Below are 27,922 nucleotides of genomic sequence, written 5' to 3'. Positions count from 1 at the left end.
TGTGTTTATCCTGAAGTGCACCTATTACCTCCATAACCCATATTTACGTTATTACTTTGTTCAGCTGATTAATAGTTTTGGGAATCTGATAAAATATTGCTCTGTGTACTTTCAGGATTTAACACACCTAAAAATGGCTCATATCCTGCTCCCCAGCATATGCCAAGTGAACACTACCATGCTTCGGTTAATTCACTTCAAGTATTCTATGAGCAACTCGTTAGTATTCTGTTTGCAGCAGTATTGGTTATAATCCAAATCTTACTCTCCTCTGGGCAGAATTAATTCCGAGATCCCACCTGGATTTGCTTATATGTACTATTTTCCCGTATGGCTTGTGATACTTCCTCAAGTAAGCTACCCATCACTATAACTGCAATTAATCTAAATACTTCCAGAGGCCGCACAGGATATAGTGGCCAGTGTGCAGTGACCAATTTTTGTGCAAAGCACTGGGTGAGTTCATTCGTTTGTTTGAAAGGTGAGGCCAAAATTGCCAGCATAATTGATGACAGAATGAAGGTGCTCACACTGCAGCTCTTCTGCAGGATTTTACGGAAACTATTTGGTAAAAAAAAAAAAAAAAAAAAAGATATATATTCAATTTTGTTTTGCTTATAGATTTGTATGTCAGATTCATGATGACAGGCCCATCATTTCATTAACGATCATAGTTATTGTGATAGTCGCATTTAAGTAAGACACTGCACAAAATTTGAAAAAAAAAGGGGGTTGCTATGATTTTGTGTTTGGTGAATATTACATAATATGTTCCTGCATAAGAAATTTAGTTAACATATTGAATTTTTCTTTACACTTGGGTAGAGGTCTCTGTCTGTTACCAATCACAAGAAAATTGATCTGATGTATTACATGCTTTTGCGGTCACCTCCATCAGCGATAAAGCCAGAATGAAGTATACACAACATTCCCCATATTTCATAAACGGCTTGAGATATTGAAATGAGAGCTTGGAAAATGATAGTGTTACAAAGGAGAGTGTTTTGCCATAAGGTTATTACTGTATTTACTCGAATCTAAGCAGCACTTTTTTTCCGGTTTTTGTAATCCAAAAAATCCGCTTGCGGCTTAGAATTGAGTGCAAAGTAAGCGGAAGTTCTGAAAAATGTTGGTAGGTGCCGCCACAACTAACTTCTGCCGTCGAATATATGTAGCGCTACACAGGCATGCTTTGCGGGCACGAAGATAAATACTGGTGCCAAAACCTCTCAGTCAGTAAATAAATTTAAAAAAAGGTGGATGACGAGCTTTTTTCTCCGCCCCGAGTTTCGACCACTGCATTTTAATACATTACCCAACGAAATAAATACAAATTCTGTATTGTTCATCTTCGAATGCAGCAGCATTTCAATGTACTATGAAAATCTGACTGGCAAGACTCTTTGGGATGTTTGTCAATATGGCCAACTCTACGTTCTGAATGTTTTCCTACCTGTGAGAAGAGATGATTGCTAATAGGAACTTTTATGTATTGTGAATCACATTCAGTATTTCTTCACCATAAGAATAATATGAATATAAACATTTTGCCATGTACTGTTTCGTGTTTGCTGCTATCTCATTTAAATCCTGTCTGCCTAATAAACTACGAAACTAGTGTGAGACAACAGCAAACGCGGAAGAATATACATATCATGTCATGTTTATATTCGTATTATTCTTATGCCTAATAGTGATACAGTCAGAAATGAAGCACGGCAATTGACTAGATTTTTAAATCTAAGATGACTCTCATTTCTGTGCAGAATGTAATGTACTAAAGAGGCGTCTGCAAAGATTTTCAAACAGCGAAAAATTTTCGCTAAACTCTCGTTCAGAACATCATCTATCATACGCAGTCTATTATTTGGTTCTTGTTGATCATTATCAAAGAAAGCAGTAGTGTAAGTAACAACAAATAGCAGTCTCTTGCCATTGTTTCACTAATGAGACAATTCCTCTCTCTTTTTTTTTTTTTTTTTTTTTTCTTTTTTTCTTTATCGTAAGCGGCGGTAGCGCGCACAAAAGCAAGCCATGCCGCGAGCGGCGACAGGTCGTAGACACACATTATCAGAATGCGACAAACAATGCATGACACAGTACAGTAATACATTTTCAGCTTAGAGTGACGTAAACACCTATAACAAAGAGAACGGCACTTATCAGATCAAAGAAAAATACGCAATCGATTCAAACCAGACGAAGCATGTGAAAAAGGAAGGGTACCCTTATAAATACGTACGGAGCGCGTGACACATAGCAATGGCTACCTGGTAAAGCTTAACTGCTAAGCTTACGACTCGAACCAAACTACTGTAGCTGTATCGTCATTCATTCGACCTAAATTGTGTCTCATATTACAATGGACCAACTTTGTTTCGATTTGGAGGTGCGGCCTAAAACTTTTCTCTCCCTTGAATTTCGAGTCTCAAATTTCAGGTGCGGCTTAGATTCGGGAAATTTTTTTTTTTCCTTGATTTCGAGTCTCATTTTTCAGGTGCGGCTTAGATTCAAGTGCGGCTTAGATTCGAGTAAATACAGTATACGAAGCTTCTTTATCTGCACTTCATTGTCTACTGTCTTATTCGACAAAATACAAATTTTTTTGATAATGGACTGGAATTTTTGAGGGCCGTCAATAGCTAGTGAAACGAGAAAAGCTGTGGGTTTTGGAACAACATAAGTGAAGACATTACATGTTTATTTTTGAGCCAAGGATGTGCTTTTTAATAAGCTGTTGATCCACTTTTCCTCAGTTCCTCACTCAATAAATTTAATAAACCACTGTTTCAGAATTCTCTTGCAGTTGTGTCTGCACAACATGTTAGTGAGGTGACATTCTGCAAACTCCATTGTGTTTTGGAAAAAGAAGTAAATTTTAACATGGTAAGAAGAGATTGAGGTTTTACTCAAAATTCACCACTCATGATGCTTGTCTGAATGTTACAAATGATTAACAAGCCAGACAAAAATACATCACTGCTTTTGTTGCATTTTCAGCTGAATTCTTTTTAGATACTAAGCAAAGCAGAGGTGACAGTAGATGTTTTTGAATGGTCACCATACTATTGCAGGTATGAAGGAGCTCCATTTAATATTTTCAGAAAATGTGAGCATAGGCTTCGGTTTAGAATGACACTTCCACTCCAGTGCTCGGCATTTCCCCTGCAAGTCTGCCCACAACTCCCACCACTACCACTGTCTCCACATGTGCGCTGCTGACTGAGCACCTGCTGCCCACGTTATCCTGCGCGCACTCTACGTTACTCGTTTTCAACACTCGTGCTCTACTCCCTAAAGTTCAAAAATTTGACTATATGAGTGACTGAATCTAAAGACAACTTAGAATGTTTGTGTAATCCATCTTGCACTGGATTTGGCCTTACTGAATAAGGTGTCAAAAATTGGTCGCCCAGTGGTGCTAGCTTGATCTATCAGATTTACTTCCCCAATGGTTTCACTCACACGACCACACTGCTCCTGCAACCATTCCTGAATAGTATTACCATCAGAGAGCAACCATTGTGCCTGATCTGTCTACATCTACCAAATCATTCATCCCATCAACGCAGTGGTTGAAACAGACCTGAGATCTATGCACAGGTTAGAAATACATGTAGCCTGTCTCTACACAATTTCTAAAATTTCCTCAGGTATTGCGGCAGTAGTGGTAGCAGCTACACTTACCTCACTGGGCTCAGTTGCCTTCTATGCAGGCAGGTGACTGTTTTGTTATACTTGTTCAATCAGTTCGTGAACAGTTAAAGCCAACCTATATTTTTAATTTAATCGCTCTTTAATCAATCAATCAATCAACCATGCTCTGCTCCCACAAGTGTTACAGGTAACTGGGCCACAATCGAAAAGGGTGGAGTAGTTCATTGAGTAGTGACAACATTAACGCTTTAAACATTAATTTTAAATTACAAAGTTGCAACAACTTGGTCACTGATAACCCAGCAACAATACTCAAATACAATTATCCGATGCAGTGTAAACACTTCTCATGAAATTATTTTCTTAAGGAACCAATATTAAAAAAAGAAAAAAAAACATATTACAATCATACCAGTAAAATTTGCAACATAACATCTTAAAAATTGAACCTTTTATGCAAATCTTTCAATTATTGTTTTACCTTAGGAATTTCTATTACCTTGCTCTACTTAAACTGCCTCCTTTCCACACTTACTCACAAGACGCAATTAGTATAACCACATGAGCTATAAAATCTTTAAACTTAGAAGAATACACAAGTGAGTATACAAATTTTGTTCAGGTCTCATAGAAGTCTCAGTGGTAACCAAATGATCTTAATACTCACTAACATTAGTTTTGATACTGTTACTAACAGAACATTGTTTCCCTTTTAGTAATGTCTGGTTGTGCCACAACTGCTACTCTCATCACACGTCTTGTCCAGCGATATGCTCCATCTGTGTATCACAGTCCACATAAATACATGGCAGTATCAGCTCCTACATGTGAAACAGTGTAGTATGAGAGACCAGAAATAATGACAGTTTCTAGCAGGCAAATAATTTCAGTCACTTAACACTAAGGTACCCACACTTGACCTTATACCAGTATGATTAATAACAAATGTGACACAAGTGAGCATCAGATAATTCCATAATTGGTGACAACCCACTTTATGAATCTCTTTAACGCTGGACACTCAAGCAGCCATTTAGTCTCTAAGTCCCAGGCTGCACGATCCACAGAAGACAAAAGTTTAAGCAAAAGGATGAGCAGTGTAGTACCAAGGCACCATAAGTTAATGTTCAACCAAGATGATGAGCCAATAATAGTGGCGGGTAACAGTACCTTTTGCAAACTTGCTATTAACCCACCAGCTACATTAACACTTCATGTGTCTGGCAACTCGACACACATTGCATGAACCGTTGTCTACTTTTAGTCACCGTGTCTCTTACTTTCTCTGCCCACAGGGCTAACCACTCGTGCCAGCATAGATTCCACTCAGTAAATACTGGTGCACTCACATGGTGCCTCACTTTCTACACATGCCCAGGCTCCTTTCATCTTTGCGTGTCTGTCTTCTTTCTCCATAATCACCGATCTTCGTCCTTTCAAAGCCTGTCCATTCCACAGATAAACATCTTTCCTCCTCAGAGGATTTTGACATGCCTTAGCAGGGCAGTCCAGCCAAAGCAGATCAACAATTGCCAACCTAAATCATCGTGCCATACTTGGCACAGAATGCATTACTGATCTACACAAACAGCTAAATTCAGTCTACTAATTGGTTTTGGAAACAAACAGATCAACATCATAACATACTTTGCATGTCTCTGCTAAGTAATAGCTTATTTTCTAACTCACTTAGGAGTATTGATTGCAAAAAGGTGAGCAGTGAGAGTAATACTTGGTGATCACAATCACCTTGTAGGTGCCTTTTTGTCTCTGTTTCATTGTGTGCAGTCCATGGGTTTCTTAATGTGACAGTCTACACCAAGGCCGGCCACAGCATGCCAAACTTCATGTGTGGACCATGTGCGGGCCATAAGTGCGCCCAGGTGCGCATTGTCAATCTGCTTTGCTAGGTCCTTCTCAGAAGTACCCAGAACAGTGCAACATTTCATTTAGCATTGCGGTGTGGCATTTTGCAGTGGTCACAACTCTCCTAGTTCGACAGAATAGTGGTGTCAGCGCTGTTTACCCTTTGCTATTTGTTTGTGGTATGAAGGCTGTTCACAGGTCGAGTGGCTGTTTGCAAAAAAAGAGACACTCTAGTGATATATCATCACAATCCTTTAAAATGAATGGGAATGACAAGAGAGGGATGGGAATTCTCAGTTTGCATGAGCAACGTGTGCTGCTTATTTACTAGGAAATGACATCATAATACCATGCAGAAAAAAATTAAACTTTTAGATAACAATGAAAGAGCAAAAAATTATGATTTACAGTTTGTTCTGTACATCAAGATGCACTTTGTGCTAAATTTGCAGGCATGGAGCGCTTGAAGAAACAGATGGTATGAATAGTAAAATATCTGAAATCGCACCCATTATTCCATTTTCAGTTGCAACAGTTTACAGTGGAAGTATGGAGACTTCATATACAATATGTGATCAAAAGTATCTGGACACCTGGTTGAAAATGACTTACAAGTTTGTGACGCTCTCCATTGGTAATGCCTTGATTGCAGCTTCCACTCTCACAGGCATACATTCAGTCAGGTACTGGAATGTTTCTTGTGGAATGGCAGGCCATTCTTCATGGAGTGCTGCACTGAGGAGAGGTCGGTGAGGCCTGGGATGAAGTCGGCGCTCCAAAACATCCCAGAGGTGTTCTATAGGATTCAGGTCAGTACTCTGTGCTGGCCAGTCCATTACAGGTATGTTATTGTCTTGCCACAGGCTGTGCATTATGAACAGGTGTTCGAATGTGTTGAAGGATGCAATCGCCATCTGCGAATTGCCCTTCAAAAGTGGGAAGCAAGAAGGTGCTTAAAACATCAATGCAGGCCTGTGCTGTGATAGTGCCATGCTAAGCAACAAGGGGTGCCACTCTAAGCAACAAGGGGTGCGAGCCCCCTCCATTAAAAACACGACCACACCATAACACCACCACTCTAAATTTTACTGTTGGCACTACACACACTGGCAGATGACATTCACCAGGAATTTGCCATACCTACACCCTGTCATCAGATCGCCTCATTGTGTACCGTGATTTGTCACTCCACACAACGTTTTTCCACTGTTCAATTATCCAATGTTTAGCTCTTTACACCAGGTGAGGCATTGTTTGGCATTTACTGGCATGATGTGTGGATTATGAGCAGCTGCTTGACCATGAAATCCAAGTTTTCTCACCACCTGCCTAACTGTCATAGTACTTGCAGTGGATCCTAATGGAGTTTGGAATTCCTGTGTGATGGTCTGGATAGATGTCTGCCTATTACACATTACGACCCTTTTCAACTGTCGGTGGTCTCTGTCAGTCAACTGACGAGGACAGCTTGTACACTTTTGTGTTGTACGTGTTCCTTCATGTTTCCACTTCACTATCACGTTAGAAACAGTGGACCTAAGGATGTTTAGGAGTGCGGAAGTCTCGTGTACAGATGTATGACACAAGTGGCACCAAATCACCTGACCACGTTCGAAGCCCATGAGTTCCGCGGACCACACCATTCTGCTCTCTCACAATGACTAATGACTAGTGAGGTCGCTGATATGGAGTACCTGTCAGTAGGTGGCAGCACAATGCACCCAATATGAAAAACGTTTGTTTTTGGGGGTGTCCAGATACTTTTGATCACATAATGTATTATTACAGAGAATGAGAATGTTGATTAAGTAAAGGGGAATGCCTCGAACAATTTTTTTTATTTAAATCTCCCTACATTGAATTTATGAAGGAAAAAAAAAGTGCAGCAATGAAAATGAGAACATCCAGAATGAATTGCAGACTTTGCATTTGTGGACTTGACTGCACACTACCTGTAGTAAGATACTGAAAGGTAAGTTCTTTATGATTTGATGGAGATGCATTTAAAAAGAAAATGTGACAGAGATAAGTCAGTTACCTAAGATGACTGAAAGTGTGAGGTTTGAAGAATTCATTGTGTCCTTACAAGCCTTCCAATAATAGTTTCATAAGTGTGTTGAGGACACACTCAATCTTAAATCTGTTTATGAGACCATTTGCCCTTTCAGTTGAGAGTGGCTCTGTGCATGTGAAGATGTAACTGACTGACCTGCAAGTAACTCCAATTTTAATTACAAATCTTTTTATATTACTTTGATTAGAAATCTTCTTATGTTAAAACTGTCCAGGAGGATGTCTTCATTGCTTTTCTCTGGTAGATTTTCCAAGTCTCCATAATGAGGTTGCAAAAGTGATTCAGTGTTTTGATCAATATATTTGTGTGAAATGCCTTTTTTCAGTAATGAAACTAAGTAAGTCACAATTGCCTTGCAACTTGCGTGCAACACTCCGTGAAATGCCCACATATGTCCATATGCCGACAGTTTGTACCAAATAAAAATTGTATTATGTCTTCAGCATCCTAAAAATAACTGATTAATACTGAAACTTGATTTATGTCATTGAGAAATGTGAAATATAAAACCAATTCGTATGCAGTAAGACTCTACTGCCATCTAAATGCAACATGTTCGCTGTTTACCTTTCTTACCTCTCCTCACACACAGACAGCTTGGCATGCCAGTGGGGGAACTGAAGCAAAGCTGAGCGCTTTGGCACATGGACCCAGGCGTGACCCACAAACCGGAATCTTGACCACCCCTGGTCTACCCCCTATAAGTTAGAAACAATGAAAATCAGTTACCAGCAAGATCTATGATACCGTAATATCTGAGCTTCTGTAGGAGACTGCTGTGGACTGTACGGTCAAATGATTTTGCCCAGTCACAGAAATTACTTGTTGACAGTATTTTGTCATGTAAATTTTGGGCAGTTGAATTCATGACTTGAAAAACAGCATGTTCTGTGAAGTGACACTTTTGAGATACTATTAACACAGACTTAAGTATCTTTGTTTGAGAAATATTTCCAGAAACTTTTACTTATGTTGGTATTTTAGTAGGGTTGATAGTATTTAATTATCCTGTTACAGAAAATTTATAAATATTCTGTTGATTCAAAACATATGTGCTTTCAGGTTGCTCGTCATTTTAATATCGCAGTTTCATTAATCGATGTGTTGTTGTTGCTGCTGAATAAAAATTTCTCTGGTGCTCTTCTGCACATGGATATGAAGTCGGCCATGTGGCTCGAGCTGTTACCACCGAGAAAGCTGGTTTGTTGAAAAAAAGTTTTTTAATGATGGTGCTTAGTAATTAAGAGTATGTATTTATTGTGATATGTTGCATATTTCTATTTTGTTTGGTTTTTTTCTTTGGCCAGGACAGTGATTTCTGGGCGGAAACACCTTGGAAGTTGGTCTACGGGCCTTCTTTAGATGTTCTCACGTGGATGCTGACATCACAAGGTCATCATTTCCTGGAAGATGCCATATCATTTGCAGCAATTCATGAAGAGTACCTTACAAGTGCAATTCTTACTGTCAGGCATACATTAAAACAGGATGTCCTGCGCTTAGCAATCAAAGTTCTAAATTTTATAAGAGTGCTGTCAAATTACCATGAGAACTGGATGTTCTCACATTCACATTCTCATAAATACATTATAGTAAGTCACTAACTCATTATGTCTTTGTGTTTAGGACTTAAAATACGATCTAAATATTAATAACACAGAGAGGTTGAAAGACCACATGAATGAATCTGTAAACTGAGATGTGTGCAACAGAATCGGATGGAAGCAGACACTGAATTTAATCTTTTTGAATTGACAGGACAAAATTTGAAGCACTTACTTAAGGTAGTAATGAGTCACTTAGCATCCAAAGTCATTGTAATCGTTTTTAATGGGGGTCTTTGGATCAATAATTGTTATGATGTGGCTGAGGCATTTGTGTGCATATGTTTGGTTGTAATTTGTGCGAAAATCACTCATAAATATTTGAGACAGTAGTGCAAATTCCAACCTCTCTCAACACTTGCATTCACATCTTCCAAGTCACTCTCTTTTCATTGCTGTATGTGCCTGTGCATCCTCTCAAAGCACTTAATGTACACCTCGCAGTATGTGTCCCTGGAAAGAATATTCACAGCCTGAGAATATGACTCCATAGTCGAGAACAGCAATGGTGCTTAGTTTATGTATCAGCAGTCTGTTGTGCACAGCATGAGCTTTTAGGTAGAAACCCTTAGTCACAGCGGAGCTAGCACTTGGTGAAGGAAGTAAGACTCTTACTCCAAGTATTATTAATTTTATACGTGCCATGTGTGCACTATAGCACTGTATTTGACATAGACTATATTTCATAATAGAACACAGAATCATGACAGAAACAATTACAATACACTAGGATACCTCAGGCTACTTGTAGCTAGTATTCATTGGACTTTCCAGTCAAATTTGGGAGGATTGACAATTCCAGACTTAGGGAGCAATGTTGTTGTTGTGGTCTTCAGTCCTGAGACTGGTTTGATGCAGCTCTCCATGCTAATCTATCCTGTGCAAGCTTCTTCATCTCCCAGTACCTACTCCAACCTACATCCTTCTGAATCTGCTTAGTGTCTTCATCTCTTGGTCTCCCTCTACGATTTTTACCCTCCACGCTGCCCTCCAATACTAAATTGGTGATTCCTTGATGCCTCAGGACATGTCCTACCAACCGATCCCTTCTTCTAGTCAAGTTGTGCCACAAACTTCTCTTCTCCCCAATCCTATTCAATACCTCCTCATTAGTTACGTGATCTACCCACCTAATCTTCAACATTCTTCTGTAGCACCACATTTCGAAAGCTTCTATTCTCTTCTTGTCCAAACTATTTATTGTCCATGATTCACTTCCATACACGGCTACACTCCATACAAATACTTTCAAAAATGACTTCCTGACACTTAGATCTATACTTGATGTTAACAAATTTCTCTTCTTCAGAAACGCTTTCCTTGCCATTGCCAGTCTACATTTTATATCCTCTCTACTTCGACCATCATCAGTTATTTTGCTCCCCAAATAGCAAAACTCCTTTACTACTTTAAGTGTCTGATTTCCTAATCTAATTCCCTCAGCACCACCCGACTTAATTCGACTACATTCCATTATCCTCGTTTTGCTTTTGTTGATGTTCATCTTATATCCTCCTTTCAAGACACTGTCCATTCCGTTCAACTGCTCTTCCAAGTGCTTTGCTGTCTCTGACAGAATTACAACGTCATCGGCGAACCTCAAAGTTTTTATTTCTCCTACCTGGATTTTAATACCTACTCCAAATTTTTCTTTTGTTTCCTTTACTGCTCGCTCAATATGCAGATTGAATAACATCGGGGACAGGTTACAACCCTGTCTCACTCCCTTCCCAACCACTGCTTCCCTTTCATGCCCCTCGACTCATATAACTGCCATCTGGTTTCTGTACAAATTGTAAATAGCCTTTCGCTCCCTGTATGTTACCGCTGCCACCTTTAGAATTTGAAAGAGAGTATTCCAGTCAGCATTATCAAAAGCTTTCTCTAAGTCTACAAATGCTAGAAAAGTAGGTTTGTCTTTCCTTAATCTAGCTTCTAAGATAAGTCGTAGGGTCAGTATTGCCTCACGTGTTCCAATATTTCTACGGAATCCAAACTGATCTTCCCTGAGGTCGGCTTCTACCAGTTTTTCCATTCGTCTGTAAAGAATTCGCGTTAGTATTTTGCATCCGTGACTTATTAAACTGATTGTGCGGTAATTTTCACATCTGTCAGCACCTGCTGTCTTTGACATTGAAATTATTATATTCTTCTTGAAGTCTGAGGGTATTTCGCCTGTCTCATACATCTTGCTCACCAGATGGTAGAGTTCTGTCAGGACTGGCTCTCCCAAGGCTGTCAGTAGTTCTAATGGAATGTTGTCTACTCCCGGGGCCTTGTTTCGACTCAGGTCTTTCAGTGCTCTGTCAAACTCTTTACGCAGTATCATATCTCACATTTCATCTTCATCTACCTCCTGTTCCATTTCCATAACAGTGTCCTCAAGTACATTGCCGTTGTATAGACCCTCTATGTACTCCCTCCACCTTTTTGCTTTCCCTTCCTTGCTGAGAACTGGGTTTCCATCTGAGCTCTTGATGTTCATGGAAGTGGTTCTCTTTTCTCCAAAGGTCTCTTTAATTTTCCTGTAGGCAGTATCTATCTTACCCTTAGTGAGATAAGCCTATACATCCTTACATTTGTCCTCTAGCCATCCCTGCTTAGCTATTTTGCACTTCCTGCCGATCTCATTTTTGAGACGTTTGTATTCCTTTTTGCCTCCTTCATTTACTGCATTTTTATATTTTCTCCTTTCATCAATTAAATTCAATATTTCTTCTGTTACCCAAGGATTTCTACTAGCCCTCGTCTTTTACCTACTTGATCCTCTGCTGCCTTCACTACTTCATCTCTCAAAGCTACCCATTCTTCGTCTACTGTATTTCTTTCCCCCATTCCTGTCAATTGTTCCCTTATGCTCTCCCTGAAACTCTGTACAACCTTTGGCTTAGTCAGTTTATCCAGGTCCCATCTCCTTACATTCCCACCTTTTTGCAGTTTCTTCAGTTTTATTCTACAGTTCATAACCAATAGATTGTGGTCAGAGTCCACATCTGCCCCTGGAAATGTCTTACAATTTAAAACCTGCTTCCTAAATCTCTGTCTTACCATTATGTAATCTATCTGAAACCTGTCAGTATCTCCAGGCTTCTTCCATGTATACAACCTTCTTTTATGATCCTTGAACCAAGTGTTAGCTATGATTAAGTTGTGCTCTGTGCAAAATTCTATCAGGCGACTTCCCCTTTCTTTTTTTACCCCCAATCCATATTCACCTACTACGTTTCCTTCTCTCCCTTTTCCTACTACCGAATTCCAGTCACCCATGACTGTTAAATTTTTGTCTCCCTTCACTATCTAAATAATTTCTTTTATTTCATCATACATTTCTTCAATTTCTTCATCATCTGCAGAGCTAGTTGGCATATAAACTTGTTCTACTGTAGTAGGCGTGGGCTTCGTGTCTGTCTCGGCCACAATAATGCGTTCACTATGCTGTTTGTAGTAGCTTACCCGCACTCCTATTTTTTATTCATTATTAAACCTACTCCTGCATTACCCTTATTTGTTTTTGTATTTATAACCCTGCATTCGCCTGACTAAAAGTCTTGTACCTCCTGCCCGCGAACTTCACTAATTCCTACTGTACCTAACTTTAACCTATCCATTTCCCTTTTTAAATTTTCTGACCTATCTGCTCGATTAAGGGATCTGACATTCCACGCTCCGATCCATAGAACGCCAGTTTTCTTTCTCCTGATAACAACGTCCTCCTGAGTAGACCCCGCCCGGAGATCCGAATGGGGGACTATTTTACCTCCGGAATATTTTACCCAGGAGGACGCCATCATCATTTAACCATACAGTAAAGCTGCATGCCCTCAGGAAAAATTACGGCTGTAGTTTCCCCTTGCTTTCAGCCGTTCGTAGTACCACCACAGCAACTCCGTTTTGGTTAGTGTTACAAGGCCAGATCAGTCAATCATCCAGACTGTTGCCCCTGCAACTACTGGAAAGGCTGCTGTCCCTCTTCCCTCCCCACAAATGGCAAGGTCCATGGTTCTTGGGTGGGTGCATGAAGATAAACAATATATAATATGCTTTACACATTTTTTGTTTTCTTGTCTCTTTCTTAAAATTTTCTAGACTAGTCTGTAGAATTGACCCCCTCCCCGTCCAGAGACTGTTGCTAAGCAACTGAAGATGCTATATTAATTTATTTTTAGTGTTATTTGTGTTAAGTATACAGCAGCATTATCAATGATGCACAATAATAGTCTCTCTTGTGCTATTTCTGATATTCACGTACTACTGAATCTTTCAAGAACAAGTTAGGCAGGATACCTATTTCACACGTTATTGATGAAATTTCAGCTGTGGACCAGAACAAAGTCATTTTCAAATCTTGCATTGTAATGCGGTGGCAAGCTAACCATTGTAGATGTGTACATATTTTACTGGACATTCCTGGGTGGTATAATATAAGGGAAGTAAAAATAATCATTTACTATGTAACTGAAGCATTGAATGACTGGCATGCCTTAAGGAAGATTGAAAACAAAGCTGTTTTGGACAATGTCTTTCTTCAGAGGTAGTAAGTACATAAAAATGCATTAATGTAATTAGTGTGTTTCATCAGGGTGTATTGTGAACAATGTAGTTAGCTGTGTGTGTGTGTGTGTGTGTGTGTGTGTGTGTGTGTGTGTGTGTGTATTAGTTGGCACCAAATTTGAATATTGTCCAAAAGCTCAGTGGTGTTTTCTGTTTTGTTTATACGCTTGTCAATTACTCAATGCTTCAGCTACATGGTGCGCAATTACTTTTATTCCTTCAATTATTACTTATAGACATTTAAGTGAATTCGTGGAAAAACTGATATGATGATAAATAAATTAGGCCAAATTGTGGCATTGTTTCTCAGATACCTAATGAGAAAGTGTTGTAAAGTTTTTGCTTTTTGGGAAAAATCCAGCTCATGAATTTTTTATAATTTTGTATTCTTGTTTTTCCTCTTTCTTCAGTAGTTACTTTGACACTGTACAGGTTTGTCCCTAAAAGATGTTGATTTTCTTTCTGACATTGAGAATTTTAATTATTGCTTGGTAAGTCATGGAGCTCAGCAACCTATTCCTCCCAGAATTTTTACATCATACATCATTTATGTAAAACCAGAATTCAGTATTATTAAGAAATGAAAGTTCAGTGTATGCATATGTGCATTGCTTTGAGACAAACACAATACTGAGTGCAATTTTATATTTGTCATAATTTGTGAAAAGCATAAGGTCATATTGGATTTAAGAATGATAATTTATGTTTCTCTTTACAGGATGGAGTAAAAGCCTGTTTCTACTATACTGGTGCCCTCTTGATACATCCTTCTCTTCTTAAAATGCTAGTGAAACAGCCACGGTCAAAACCAGTCACCAAAATTACTTCTTTAACAGGCGATGAAACTGAATCAGCTCCAGAGATAGTAGAAGTTCAGAACAGGTAACAGATATTGTCCTAATGTGTTAGTATTGTAAGGGAAATAAAATAATCCTTAAGAAAGAAATTCTCAACAATATTATGAAAAGGATAGATTTCTACTCACTGTAAAGGTAACACAGGACTGGTGCACACTAAGCTTTCAACCAAAATCTTCCTCAGGAAAGGAAGAAAACACACACACACACACACACACACACACACACACACACACACACACACACACACACAAAACACATCACATTCACATAAGCAAGCGTACCTTACTCACACATGACGCCCCCCACCTGGTGTGGCCAGAGCGGCCAGAGATAGTGGTCATGTGTGCATGAGGTATGCCTGCTTCTGTGAATGTATGTGTGTTTTCCTTTGTTATGAAAAGAATAGTTGCTACTCACCGTACAGCGGAGATGCTAAGTCGTAGATAGCCACAACAGAAAGGCTGTCTAACAAAGCATTCAGTCAAACAGGCCTTCATCAGAATTGTCTAATTCTGATGAGAGCCTTTTTGGCCGAAAGCTTCGTTTGACAGTGTCAGTCAATAAAATTCTTCTGGGTTTGAGTCCGCATTGTCATCTATAAAATTCTGATGTTTTGGCAACGGTTGCAAGGCGCCTACCTCAGGGCATATTTCTAACTGCTGAATGAGCACTAGTTTGGTTACTTATATACTATGGAGGAGTGCTGTCACTGGATGTGAGGGTGAGGGGGAAGGGTATTAGGAGTTCATTTTATTGGTCTTTGCATTGTGTGTTGTAATTGGCGGGAATAGGCATTTTCCATTGGAGTTTTATTTACTGCTTGCCGTTGGTGGAAATTGGCGAATAGGAAACTGAGCGGCAACTACCGCGTAGTATTGACTAGGCCACGTCAGCGCTCTGTGTAACCTCCACCGCTGTGGCCTACCACGCGCCTGTCGCTTTACGAGAGCTGTACTTCCGCAAAGCTGTCACTGCTGGTAGCCAAGACGCTGGAAGTCGGTGCCCGTCTTCTCTATTCATACTGTCAGGTCGCTTGGCTATTTCTATAGCCTCTCTAATCTTCCTCCTCAAACTAAACGGCTGTTTTGCCAGTACGTGGGCCTCTCGAATTTTGATCTTTATCCTGCACTATTCCTGATGTTCTGCCACTGCTGATTTGTTGTATTGTTTGAGGCATATATATCTCTCATGTTCAGTTAACCTTGTGCTTAATGGACGCCCAATCTCACCTACATACACTAGTCCACATTCGCACCCAATTTCATAAACTCTGCCAACATGAAGCTTGTCAATTGTATCTTTCGTCAAGCCCAGAATGTCTTTTATTTTGTTGTTGCTACGAAAAATCAGCTTAATACCTGCCCGATGGAGAATTGTGCCCAGACGTTCAATAACTCATTGTAAATATGGTAGCATGACGGTGTTGTGTGCTTTGTTCTGCATTTCCCTGTTGCCCCCCTCCTTCAGTGCCATCGTTCTGTGTATCGTCCTCATGTCGTAGCCATTAGCTCCAAAAATAGACCTGAGGTTCAGTAGTTCGGCTTTCAGGTTGTGTTCATTGCTGATCCTGTAGGCTCTCTTTGTTAAAGGTTGCAGGACCGAATTCTTTTGCATAAGATGGTGGTGGGAGGATGCATGCAGGTACCTGCCCATGTTGGTGGGCTTCCTGTAAACTCTGTGTCCAAGCTTCCCGCCTGGCTGAAAAAAGGCAATACCCCGTTCTTTTCTATCTCCATGGTAAAGTGAATTTTGCTTTGCTGCTGGTTGAGATGTTCGTGGAAGTTCTGAAGCTCTTCTTCTCTGTGTGGCCAGATAACACTTAATAAACTTTCAGAAAACAACAAAATGCAATTTTTTTATTTTATTTCCTTTCCATAGTCCTTAATCACTAGGTGTTTCCAAACTTATGGAGGGCAGTTATTGTGACACAATTCATACAATTTCACAGCCTGCATAGGTGTCTTAAGGTTTATTTCGGAAAGTAAATAGTCCACAGTATCCTACTGTGCCCTTTATACACTCCTGGAAATTGAAATAAGAACACCGTGAATTCATAGTCCCAGGAAGGGGAAACTTTATTGACACATTCCTGGGGTCAGATACATCACATGATCACACTGACAGAACCACAGGCACATAGACACAGGCAACAGAGCATGCACAATGTCGGCACTAGTACATTGTATATCCACCTTTCGCAGCAATGCAGGCTGCTATTCTCCCATGGAGACGATCGTAGAGATGCTGGATGTAGTCCTGTGGAACGGCTTGCCATGCCATTTCCACCTGGCGCCTCAGTTGGACCAGCGTTTGTGCTGGACGTGCAGACCGCGTGAGACGACGCTTCATCCAGTCCCAAACATGCTCAATGGGGGACAGATCCGGAGATCTTGCTGGCCAGGGTAGTTGACTTACACCTTCTAGAGCACGTTGGGTGGCACGGGATACATGCGGACGTGCATTGTCCTGTTGGAACAGCAAGTTCCCTTGCCGGTCTAGGAATGGTAGAGCGATGGTTTGGATGTACCGTGCACTATTCAGTGTCCCCTCGACGATCACCAGTGGTGTACGGCCAGTGTTGGAGATCGCTCCCCACACCATGATGCCGGTTGTTGGCCCTGTGTGCCTCGGTCGTATGCAGTCCTGATTGTGGCGCTCACCTGCACGGCGCCAAACACGCATACGACCATCATTGGCACCAAGGCAGAAGCGACTCTCATCGCTGAAGACGACACGTCTCCATTCGTCCCTCCATTCACGCCTGTCGCGACACCACTGGAGGCGGGCTGCACGATGTTGGGGCGTGAGCGGAAGACGGCCTAACGATGTGCGGGACCGTAGCCCAGATTCATGGAGACGGTTGCGAATGGTCCTCGCCGATACCCCAGGAGCAACAGTGTCCCTAATTTGCTGGGAAGTGGCGGTGCGGTCCCCTACGGCACTGCGTAGGATCCTACGGTCTTGGCGTGCATCCGTGCGCCGCTGCGGTCCGGTCCCAGGTCGACGGGCACGTGCACCTTCCGCCGACCACTGGCGACGACATCGATGTACTGTGGAGACCTCACGCCCCACGTGTTGAGCAATTCGGCGGTACGTCCACCCGGCCTCCCGCATGCCCACTATACGCCCTCGCTCAAAGTCCGTCAACTGCACATACGGTTCACGTCCACGCTGTCGCGGCATGCTACCAGTGTTAAAGACTGCGATGGAGCTCCGTATGCCACGGCAAACTGGCTGACACTGACGGCGGCGGTGCACAAATGCTGCGCAGCTAGCGCCATTCGACGGCCAACACCGCGGTTCCTGGTGTGTCCGCTGTGCCGTGCGTGTGATCATTGCTTGTACAGCCCTCTCGCAGTGTCCGGAGCAAGTATGGTGGGTCTGACACACCGGTGTCAATGTGTTCTTTTTTCCATTTCCAGGAGTGTATGTGAAAGAAATATATCAAACATCTGTGATATTGCTCTAATTCTATGATATTCATTGTGCACCCCCCCTAATAATCTTTTTGCTCCTTCTTGCCCAAATCTGTTTCATGTTACCTGCTTGGTATATCCATGTGCAGTGTATTCCTTATGCTATAGAAAATTGAGTGCTTAGTCACATGACAAAAGATTGCTTGTCTGTAACATCTATACAGAGCGAACAGTGTGACTACATTGCAGCTCCAGCCGGCTATTTATTTGCTTATCAATGGATTTCTTAACTTTTGATATACTTCTTGCGTATCAGAAATCGATAACGATCTTAATTTTTGCTCTCTTCAATTTAGTAGTGCTTAATTCCTAATTTTTTGTGATTAAGTTGTGAAGTACATTATATGGAACACAAAAAATTCGGATCTTTCCCATTCATCGTGTTGGCACAGTAATTTGTAACAATATTAAAGGATAGTTGCTACTCACCATATAGCGGAGATGCTGAGTCGCAAATAGGCACAACAAGAAAACTGTCAGAAAGTAGACTTTCAGGCAAAAAGGCCTTCATTGGAAATAGACAACACACACACTCATGCAAATGTAAATCACACACAAATGAACACAGTCTGGCTGGTGGGGCGGGGCCACACTGTGAACAGCAGTGCATGATGGGAGAAGCAACTGGGTGGTGGGGGTAGGAGGAGGTTGGGGCAGGGAGAGGGAGAGATGGTAGGGTAGGGGTGGGGGACAGTAAAGCGCTGCCACAGTTCGTCAGTGACCATTCATGCAGACAAACAGCTTGTTGGTTGTCAGGCCCACAAAGAATGCAGCACAGTGGTTGCAGCTTAGCCTGTAGATCAAATGAATGGTTTCACAGGATAGGTGATGCTCATGTTCGGATTGTAGTAGGTGGTAGTGGGGAGATGTGTGGAACAGATCTTGCATCCAGGTCTATTGGAGGGATATGGGCTGTGAGGCAAGGGATTGGGAGAAGGAGTTGTGTAGGGATGGGCGAGGATATTGTGTAGATTCGGTGACCGGCAGAATACCACTGTGGGAGGGATAGTCTTTTGGACGTTCCTCATTTCAGAGCATGACAAGAAGTGGTCTAAACCCTGGCAGATGATGTGATTCAGTTGTTCCATCCTGAGTGGTAATGAGCGACAACAATATGTTAACTTCAAATGAACACTCATTGGAAGTGTAAAAACACATTTCAAACAAATAAGCATAGTAAAACGTCCAACAGTTCTCAGAGCCAAAAAAATGTTTGTTTACTGATACCTACCACAAGTTTTCACACAGTCTTTTCACGTCGTAAATAAAGAAAATCCTAAGAAATTTTGGTCTTATGTCAAAGCTGTAGGTGGATCAAAACAAAATGCCCAGACACTCCGTGACCAAAATGGTACTGAAACAGAGGCTGACAGACTAAAGGCCGAAATACTAAATGTTTTTTTCCAAAGCTGTTTCACAGAGGAAGACTGCACTGTAGTTCTTTCTCTAGATTGTCGCACAGATGACAAAATGGTAGATATTGTAATAGATGACAGAGGGATAGAAAAACAATTAAAATTGCTCAAAAGAGGAAAGGCTGCTGGACCTGATGGGATACCAGTTCGATTTTACACAGAGTACGCGAAGGAACTTGCCCCCTTTCTTGCAACTGTGTTCCGTAGGTCTCTAGAAGAGCGTAGCATTCCAAAGGATTGGAAAAGGGCACAGGTAATCCCCGTTTTCAAGAAGGAACATCAAACAGATGTGCAGAACTATAGACCTATATCTCTAACGTCTATCAGTTGTAGAATTTTGGAAAACGTATTATATTTGAGTATAATGACTTTTCTGGAGACTAGAAATCTACTCTGTAGGAATCAGCATGGGTTTCAAAAAAGATGATTGTGTGAAACCCAGCTCGTGCTATTCGTCCACGAGACTCAGAGGGCCATAGGCATGGGTTCCCAGGTAGATGCTGTGTTTCTTGACTTCTGCAAGGTGTTCGATACAGTTCCCCACAGTCATTTAATGAACAAAGTAAGAGCATATGGACTATCAGACCAATTGTGTGATTGGATTGAAGAGTTCCTAGATAACAGAACGCAGCATGTCATTCTCAATGGAGAGAAGTCTTCTGAAGTAAGAGTGATTTCAGGTGTGCCACAGGGGAGTGTCGTAGGACCGTTGCTATTCACAATATACATAAATGACCTTGTGGATGACATCAGAAGTTCACTGAGGCTTTTTGCGGATGATGCTGTGGTATATCGAGAGGTTGTAACAATGGAAAATTGTACTGAAATGCAGGAGGATCTGCAACGAATTGACGCATGGTGCAGGGAATGGCAATTGAATCTCAATGTAGACAAGTGTAATGTGCTGCGAATACATAGAAAGAAAGATCATTTATCGTTTAGCTACAATATAGCAGGTCAGCAACTGGAAGCAGTTAATTCCATAAATTATCTGTTGGTAGGCATTAGGAATGATTTAAAATAGAATGATCATATAAATTTGATCGTTGGTAAAGCAGATGACAGATTCATTGGAAGAATCCTAAGGAAATGCAATCCGAAAACAAAGAAAGTAGGTTACAGTACACTTGTTTGCCCACTGCTTGAATATTGCTCACCAGTGTGGGATCCGTACCAGATAGGGTTGATAGAAGAGATAGAGAAGATCCAACGGAGAGCAGCGCGCTTCGTTACAGGATCATTTACTAATCGTGAAAGTGTTATGGAGATGATAGATAACCTCCAGTGGAAGACTTTGCAGGAGAGACGCTCAGTAGCTCAGTACGGGCTTTTGTTAAAGTTTCGAGAACATACCTTCACCAAGGAGTCAAGCAGTATATTGCTCCCTCCTACGTATATCTCGCGAAGAGACCATGAGGATAAAATCAGAGAGATTAGAGGCCACACAGAGGCATACCGACAATCTTTCTTTCCATGAACAATACGAGATTGGAATAGAAGGGAGAACCACTAGAGGTACTCAAAGTACCCTCTGCCACACATTGTCAGGTGGCTTGTGGAGTATGGATGTAGATGTAGATGAATAATTAATAGCTTTTCTTTGGTTGACACATTATATTTTTAACTTTTGTGCTTCGTTCATAAAATGGATAGCACAGCATCTGAAACTACAGTATGTGTGTTAGTCAGTGTAGTAAGTAATTTGGAGAGAAGCTTCAAAGTTAGTGTATCTGAGTGTCCAAATACTTTTATAACTACTCTGTGTATGGAACTGCAACTGGTTAAAGCTAAATATCGAGTCTTCATGAATGTTCCCACTTGACGCTATTTTCCCAGACTGTTGGAAACAGTTTCCATTACTGTGTCTTTGTACAATAAAATTGTAGGCGTTACTAGTCTCACATTGCACAGCCCAAATGTTTTTCGTCAGATGCTTCTTCATTTAGGATTAAATTGTTGAAAAGATAATCGCCCTTTCAACAACAGTAAGTTTTAGTCAGTGTAGAACTTTTGATGAAGAATAAATGTGTTATGGAATGCCACTACAATTTGCTATAGTATTCATGATTTTGAATGAACTGTCCACTTCAGTAATACATAAGTGTGACCATAGTAAAATTTACACAGCAATTTCTAAACACGTTTCCGTTGGCAAATTGAGTGTTCAAAAGTACATATGTAGACCGATAATAGTTTATTTTCAGCTTATTTGTCTTAGCCATGAGAAAACAGACCACAATAAGCCTTTCCGCATCCTTTACCTTTCTCTTTGAAAAATAGGAAGTGTTTCTTTGTGGCATATTTATCATAATGTGTAAATAAAATGAAGAAATTCCGTCTACTTAAAATTTCATCAAGTTTACTGTTAAAAATGTAATGAAAAATGGCAGAATAATTGGAGCATTTTATAGGCCCTGGTGTAAGCCCAAGTTCACCAAAATTAAACCTGCTCTTTCTGCAACTGTTTCACTATCACGCTAGATAGTTCTGACTATCAGTACTGTGACACTGTATAGCAGAATTACACTTTCAACATTTACGTCCCCAGTGATGCCCAGTAAAAAAGTAATGACAATATCTGTGAAATCAGTCCTCACAAAGTGAAAATCACAACAAGACCACATCATCAAATGCACACACAGTACATGCCTCAGTTAAATTCCAAGCACTTTAAACAGAAAGTTAGATATGAAGAGACATTTGTCCACAGTACATGGGTGTCTGAGCAACAGCACATCTGATTATTCTAGTGCACTCAAGACTCAGTGAGTGGGTACCATTAAACACATTTGCAGCACCAAAGGAATGGTACGGTGGCACATTAAACATGTTCAGAGAACAGAAGAGTATTACTTTTTAGTAATGAATTTTAGTAGTGTTCAGAGTAATTAATATTTTTCTGATCTTTGATCGTGCAAAAGTTCACTACCCCACTACTGAAGAAGATAGTAGTGGATAAATATGACAATTGTAAAATGATCATTCACTTCTTTCATGTCTGAAATTTCTAACTAGAAAAATATTCAGAAGAAGAAGAAGAAGAAGAAGAAGAAGAAGAAGAGAGAAAAATTGAAGAAAACTTATGCAAAGTTGAAAAACATACACTGTCTGATCAAAAGTAACTGGAAACCCTTACGCAATGCAAAATTGACCACTAAATGTAACAAGAGGTGGACCCGCCAGCATGGAAGTTGGTGGGGAGTATTGTGTTGTCAGTAGAAAAATAGTAACAACAGAATGGGTCGATCAGGAGGGCCGAATGACTTCTAATGTGCACTGCCCAGGTCAACTGTCAGTGATGTGACACTGAAGTGGAAATGCAAAGACCAATCACATCTAAATAAGACAAGACAGTCCTCATGTACTGACAGACAGGGACTACAGATCATTGCAGACAGTGGTTGTAGAAAATTGTATGCAGTCAGCAATAGGAGTTACTCAGTGAGTTCCAGCAAGATGACTGAACATAAGGACTTAAGAAGATTAGTGTACAGTGGTCAAGGATCACCTCATAAGCGACACATTTTTGCAGTCAGTGCTAAGCAATGCTTGAGGTAGTGTTAAGAGATATACCACTAGACAGTAGATGACTGAAAATTGGTGGTTTGGAGTTATGAATCATGCTATACCCTATGGTAATATGGTGGAAGGTTTGGGTTTGGTTAATGCCTTGAGAACGTTACCTGCCATTATGTGTAAGAGGTAGTGTTACAGTAGAAGCATGTTTTTTGTGGTGGGGTGTAGTCCCTTCATCACACTCAAGAAAATGAAAGTTTGGAGAGATACGAACATATTTTACACAGCTGTGTACTGTGTAAAGTAGAGGAATAGTTTGTAGATGATGATTGATTGTATCAACATGACATGCACCCTGTTATAAAGCAGCATTGGTGATCCATTGGTTTGTGGACAGTAACATCCTTGAAATAGTCCGGCCTGCCCAAAGTCCCTTCTTGAACCCAATGGAATGCCTTTGGGATGAGTTAGAATCTTGACTTCCCCCCTGCCCCAGCATCCAACATGACTACCTTCTCTGGTTTCAGTTATTGAGGCAGACTGGGCTGTCATTCCTCCACAGACGTTGAAACACCTCATTGAAAGCAATTCGAGCAGAGTTCAAGTGATCATAAAGGTGAAGGGTGGATATACATCATATTAATGTCCACTGAAAGGTATCTGGATACTTTTGATCAGATAGTGTATTAGAGCATTTCACAAACTTAGTGTCAGAGCCTGTATATTTTACTTTACCAACAGATAAAGTTTGTTTCACACATCATACATCACATATAAATTTACTTAGAGTGTCCTTTTGACAAACTGAAATTGCATAATACTAATAAAATTTAATGACTTAAGATTACAACTCACCAAATACCGTATTTACTCGAATCTAAGCCGCACTCAAATCTAAGCTGCACCTGAAAAATGAGGCTCAAAATCAAGGAAAAAAAAATTTCCCGAATCTAAGCCGCACCTGAAATTTGAGACTCGAAATTCAAGGGAGAGAAAAGTTTTAGGTCGCACCTCCAAATTGAAACAAAGTTGGTCCATTGTAATATGACACACAATTTAGGTCGAATGAATGACGATACAGCTACAGTAGTTTCGTTCGAGTCGTAAGCTTAGCAGTTAAGCTCTACCAGGTAGCCATTGCTATGCGTCAGGCGCTCCGTCTGCATTTATACAGGTACCCTTCCTTTTTCACGTGCTTCATCTGGTTTGAATTGATTGGTTATTTTTCTTTGATGTGATAAGTGCTGTTCTCTTTTGTTATAGGTGTTACGTCACTCTAAGCTGAAAATGCATTACTGTACTGTGTCATGCATTGTTTGTCGCATTCCTATAATGTGTGTCTACGACCTGTCGCCGCTCGCGGCATGACTTGCTTTTGTGCACGCTACCACCGCTTACAATTAAAAAACAAAAGAGAAGAATCGTCTCATTAGCGAAACAATGGCAAGAGACTACTATTTATTGTTACTTACACTGCTGCTTTCTTTGATAATGATCAACAAGAACCAAATAATAGACTGCGTATGATAGATGATGTTCTGAACAAGAGTTTAGCGAAAATTTTTCTCCATTTGAAACTCTTTGTAGACGCCTCTTTAGTACATTACATTCTGCACAGAAATGAGAGTCATCTTAGACTTAAAAATCTAGTCAATTGCCGTGCTTCATTTCTGACTGTACCACTATTAGGCATAAGAATAATACGAATATAAACATGACATGATATGTATATTCTTCCGCGTATGCTGTTGTCTCACACTAGTTTCGTAGTTTATTAGGCAGACAGGATTTAAATGAGATAACAGCAAACACGAAACAGTACATGGTAAAATGTATATATTCATATTATTCTTATAGTGAAGAGAATAATGAATGTGATTCAAAATACATAAAAGTTCCTATTAGCAACCATCTCTTCTCACAGGTAGGAAAACATTCAGAACGTAGAGTTGGCCATATTGACAAACATCCCAAACTGTCTTGCCAGTCGGATTTTTGTAGTACATTGAAATGCTGCTGCATTCGAAGATGAGCAATACGGAATTTGTATTTACTTCATTGGATAATGTATGAAAATGCAGTGGTCGAAACTCGGGGCGGAGAAAAAAGCTCATCTTCCACCCCCTTTTTTTATTTACTGACGCAGAGGTTTTGGCACCGGTATTTATCTTTGTGCCTGCAAAGCATGCCTGTGTAGCGCTACATATATTCGACGGCAGAAGTTAGTTGTGGCGGCACCTACCAACATTTTTCAGAACTTCCGCTTACTTTGCACTCGATTCCAAGCCGCAGGCGGTTTTTTTTATTACAAAAACCGGAAAAAAAGTGCGGCTTAGATTCGAGTAGTTACGGTAGTTGAGGCACTGAGTTGTTGAAAGGCACATAAACAAAACTGAAAACTTTTGCCAGCTTTCAGGCAAATCCTTTTTTAAGAGCTTATCAAATTTGATAATAAGTTAATAAAAGATGCTCTTTTGAAGTACAAAGAGGTTAAATCTGTAGTTAATGAAAGATGGTCAAGACTGCATAAACTGCAATTATTCAATGGTATCTGGCCAATGGAAGTGGAAATAGGGGAAAATAATCCATCTCACATTTCTGTGGGTGACGTAAAGCTCATATTGTAAATTCTGGGCAAGTCCTGACGTGAAAATGTTGTGACCCCTACAAAAACAACAACCTCAGAGGCAAACACTGTGACTCAAGATACCCATCAACATCGGATCAAATCACAATCTAAACCAAAGACTTCTTGTAATCAAGACAGACAAAAACCTTAATAGTACAACACGAAGCTGAAAAATGTGCATTATGTGATAATCATGGAAGGATCTCAAGAAAGAAGTGATACAAATCCCATCTGTACTGATGACTCTGATACACTTCTGAACTCAGCTTCAAAATGAAACTTCTGGAGTAATTTTAAATTGAAGTAATGTCATTTTGACTAAATCTTGTTGCAAATATTCAGTGACAGCAGGTTCTGTAATTAACTAACTGTTTTACGTACTTGTTTATGTATTCATTTACTACTTTGTTGGAGTAGCTGTTTATTCATTTCCATATTGTAGTAGTCATTTTTTTTTCTCCTTTCACATGAAATTAAAATGATGCAAGCCTAAATGATTACGAATCTAAATATTAACAGAGTAACATCACAACTAACAGTTGCTGAACTAAAAGAATATTTACATGGATCAGGGACTTGGAAAAAGTTGTGATGTCTGATTGCAATACTGTGTGTCAAAATACTAAATGTTTCACTTGGAACAAATTTAGGGACAGCCATTCTAATCAGAGAATACTTGTATCCAAAGTTGAAAGATTAGAATCAGGCAGAGCAATTGACACAACAGTTTTAGATGCCATCCTCATTAATCTGTGTGTACGTTTAGGAACTTCGCAATAAAATAGACAGGGCAATGTATTTAAGAAGAAATTTATGTATTACGAAAACAGTCACATCATCTTTTAATTGGAGGGTGATATTAACTGTGTTTTAAGCAAGAAAGGTCAGATTCCCAATTTTAATGTCTATATTGAATTAACGCACCTCGTCACTGATTTAAAACTTACCGACACATGGGAAATTAAATATCTCTCTTGGCCACATGATTAGATACAGTTATCTTCCAGTTCCATCTCTGCCCAAACTCTGCCTTTACAAATGTCTGCTTGTGTCTGTGTATGTGCGGATGGATGTGTGTGTGTGTGTGTGTGTGTGTGTGTGTGTGTGTGTGTGTGTGTGTGCGTGCGTGAGTGTATACCTGTCCTTTTTTCCCCCCTAAGGTAAGTCTTTCAGCTCCCGGGATTGGAATGACTCTTTACCCTCTCCCTTAAAACCCACATACTTTCGTCTTTCCCTCTCCTTCCCTCTTTCCTGATGAAGCAACCGTTGGTTGCGAAAGCTTGAATTTTGTGTGTATCTTTGTGTTTGTGTGTCTATCGACCTGCCAGCACTTTCGTTTGGTAAGTCACATCATCTTTGTTTTTAGATATATTTTTCCCACATGGAATGTTTCCCTGCTTCGTCAGGAAAGAGGGAAGGAGAGGGAAAGATGAAAGGATATAGGTTTTAAGGGAGAGGGTAAGGAGTCATTCCAGTCCCGGGAGCGGGAAGACTTACCTTAGGGGGAAAAAAGGACAGGTATACACTCGCGCGCACACACACACATCCATCCACACATATACAGACACAAGCAGACATATTTAAAGGCAAAGAGTTTGGGCAGAGATGTCAGTCAAGGCGGAAGTGCAGAGGCAAAGATGTTGTTGAATGACAGGTGAGGTATGAGTGGCGGCAACTTGAAATTAGCGGAGATTGAGGCCTGGTGGCTAACGGGAAGAGAGGATGTATTGAAGGGCAAGTTCCCATCTCTGTAGTTCGGATAGGTTGGTGTTAGTGGGAAGTATCCAGATTACCCGGACGGTGTAACACTGTGCCAAGTTGTGCTGGCCATGCACCAAGGCATGTTTAGCCACAGGGTGATCTTCATTACCGACAAACACTGTCTGCCTGTGTCCATTCATGCGATTGGGCAGTTTGTTGCTGGTCATTCCCACATAGAAAGCGTCACAGTGTAGGCAGGTCAGTTGGTAAATCACTTGGGTGCTTTCACACGTGGCTCTGCCTTTGATCATGTACACCTTCCGGATTACAGGACTGGAGTAGATGGTGGTGGCAGGGTGCATGGGACAGGTTTTACACCGGGGGCGGTTACAAGGGTAGGAGCCGGAGGGTAGGGAAGGTGGTTTGGGAATTTCATAGGGATGAACCAAGAGGTTATGAAGGTTAGGTGGACGGCGGAAAGACACTCTTGGTGGAGTGGGGAGGATTTCATGAAGGATGGATATCATTTCAGGGCAGGATTTGAGGAAATCGTATCCCTGCTGGAGAGCCACA

At 40.6% G+C, this 27,922-nt stretch overlaps 1 protein-coding gene across 1 annotated transcript in view; it reads left to right on the top strand.

Annotated features, from left to right (window-relative positions):
* LOC124787979 (nucleoporin Nup188) overlaps positions 1 to 27,922 on the top strand; it is a 264,531-nt gene that overhangs the window by 212,718 nt on the left and 23,891 nt on the right. The window contains exons 20-22 of the mRNA XM_047254995.1: positions 8,660 to 8,797; positions 8,905 to 9,189; positions 14,471 to 14,634. Coding sequence (XP_047110951.1) covers positions 8,660 to 8,797; positions 8,905 to 9,189; positions 14,471 to 14,634 — 587 coding nt within the window. The remainder of the gene's footprint in view (positions 1 to 8,659; positions 8,798 to 8,904; positions 9,190 to 14,470; positions 14,635 to 27,922) is intronic.

Source organism: Schistocerca piceifrons, chromosome 3 (genome assembly GCF_021461385.2).
Source record: "Schistocerca piceifrons isolate TAMUIC-IGC-003096 chromosome 3, iqSchPice1.1, whole genome shotgun sequence".
In the NCBI taxonomy this organism is placed as follows: Eukaryota; Metazoa; Arthropoda; class Insecta; order Orthoptera; family Acrididae; genus Schistocerca; species Schistocerca piceifrons.
The sequence above is the reverse complement of the archived record's forward strand: the minus strand, read 5'-3'. Positions and strand labels throughout refer to the sequence as shown.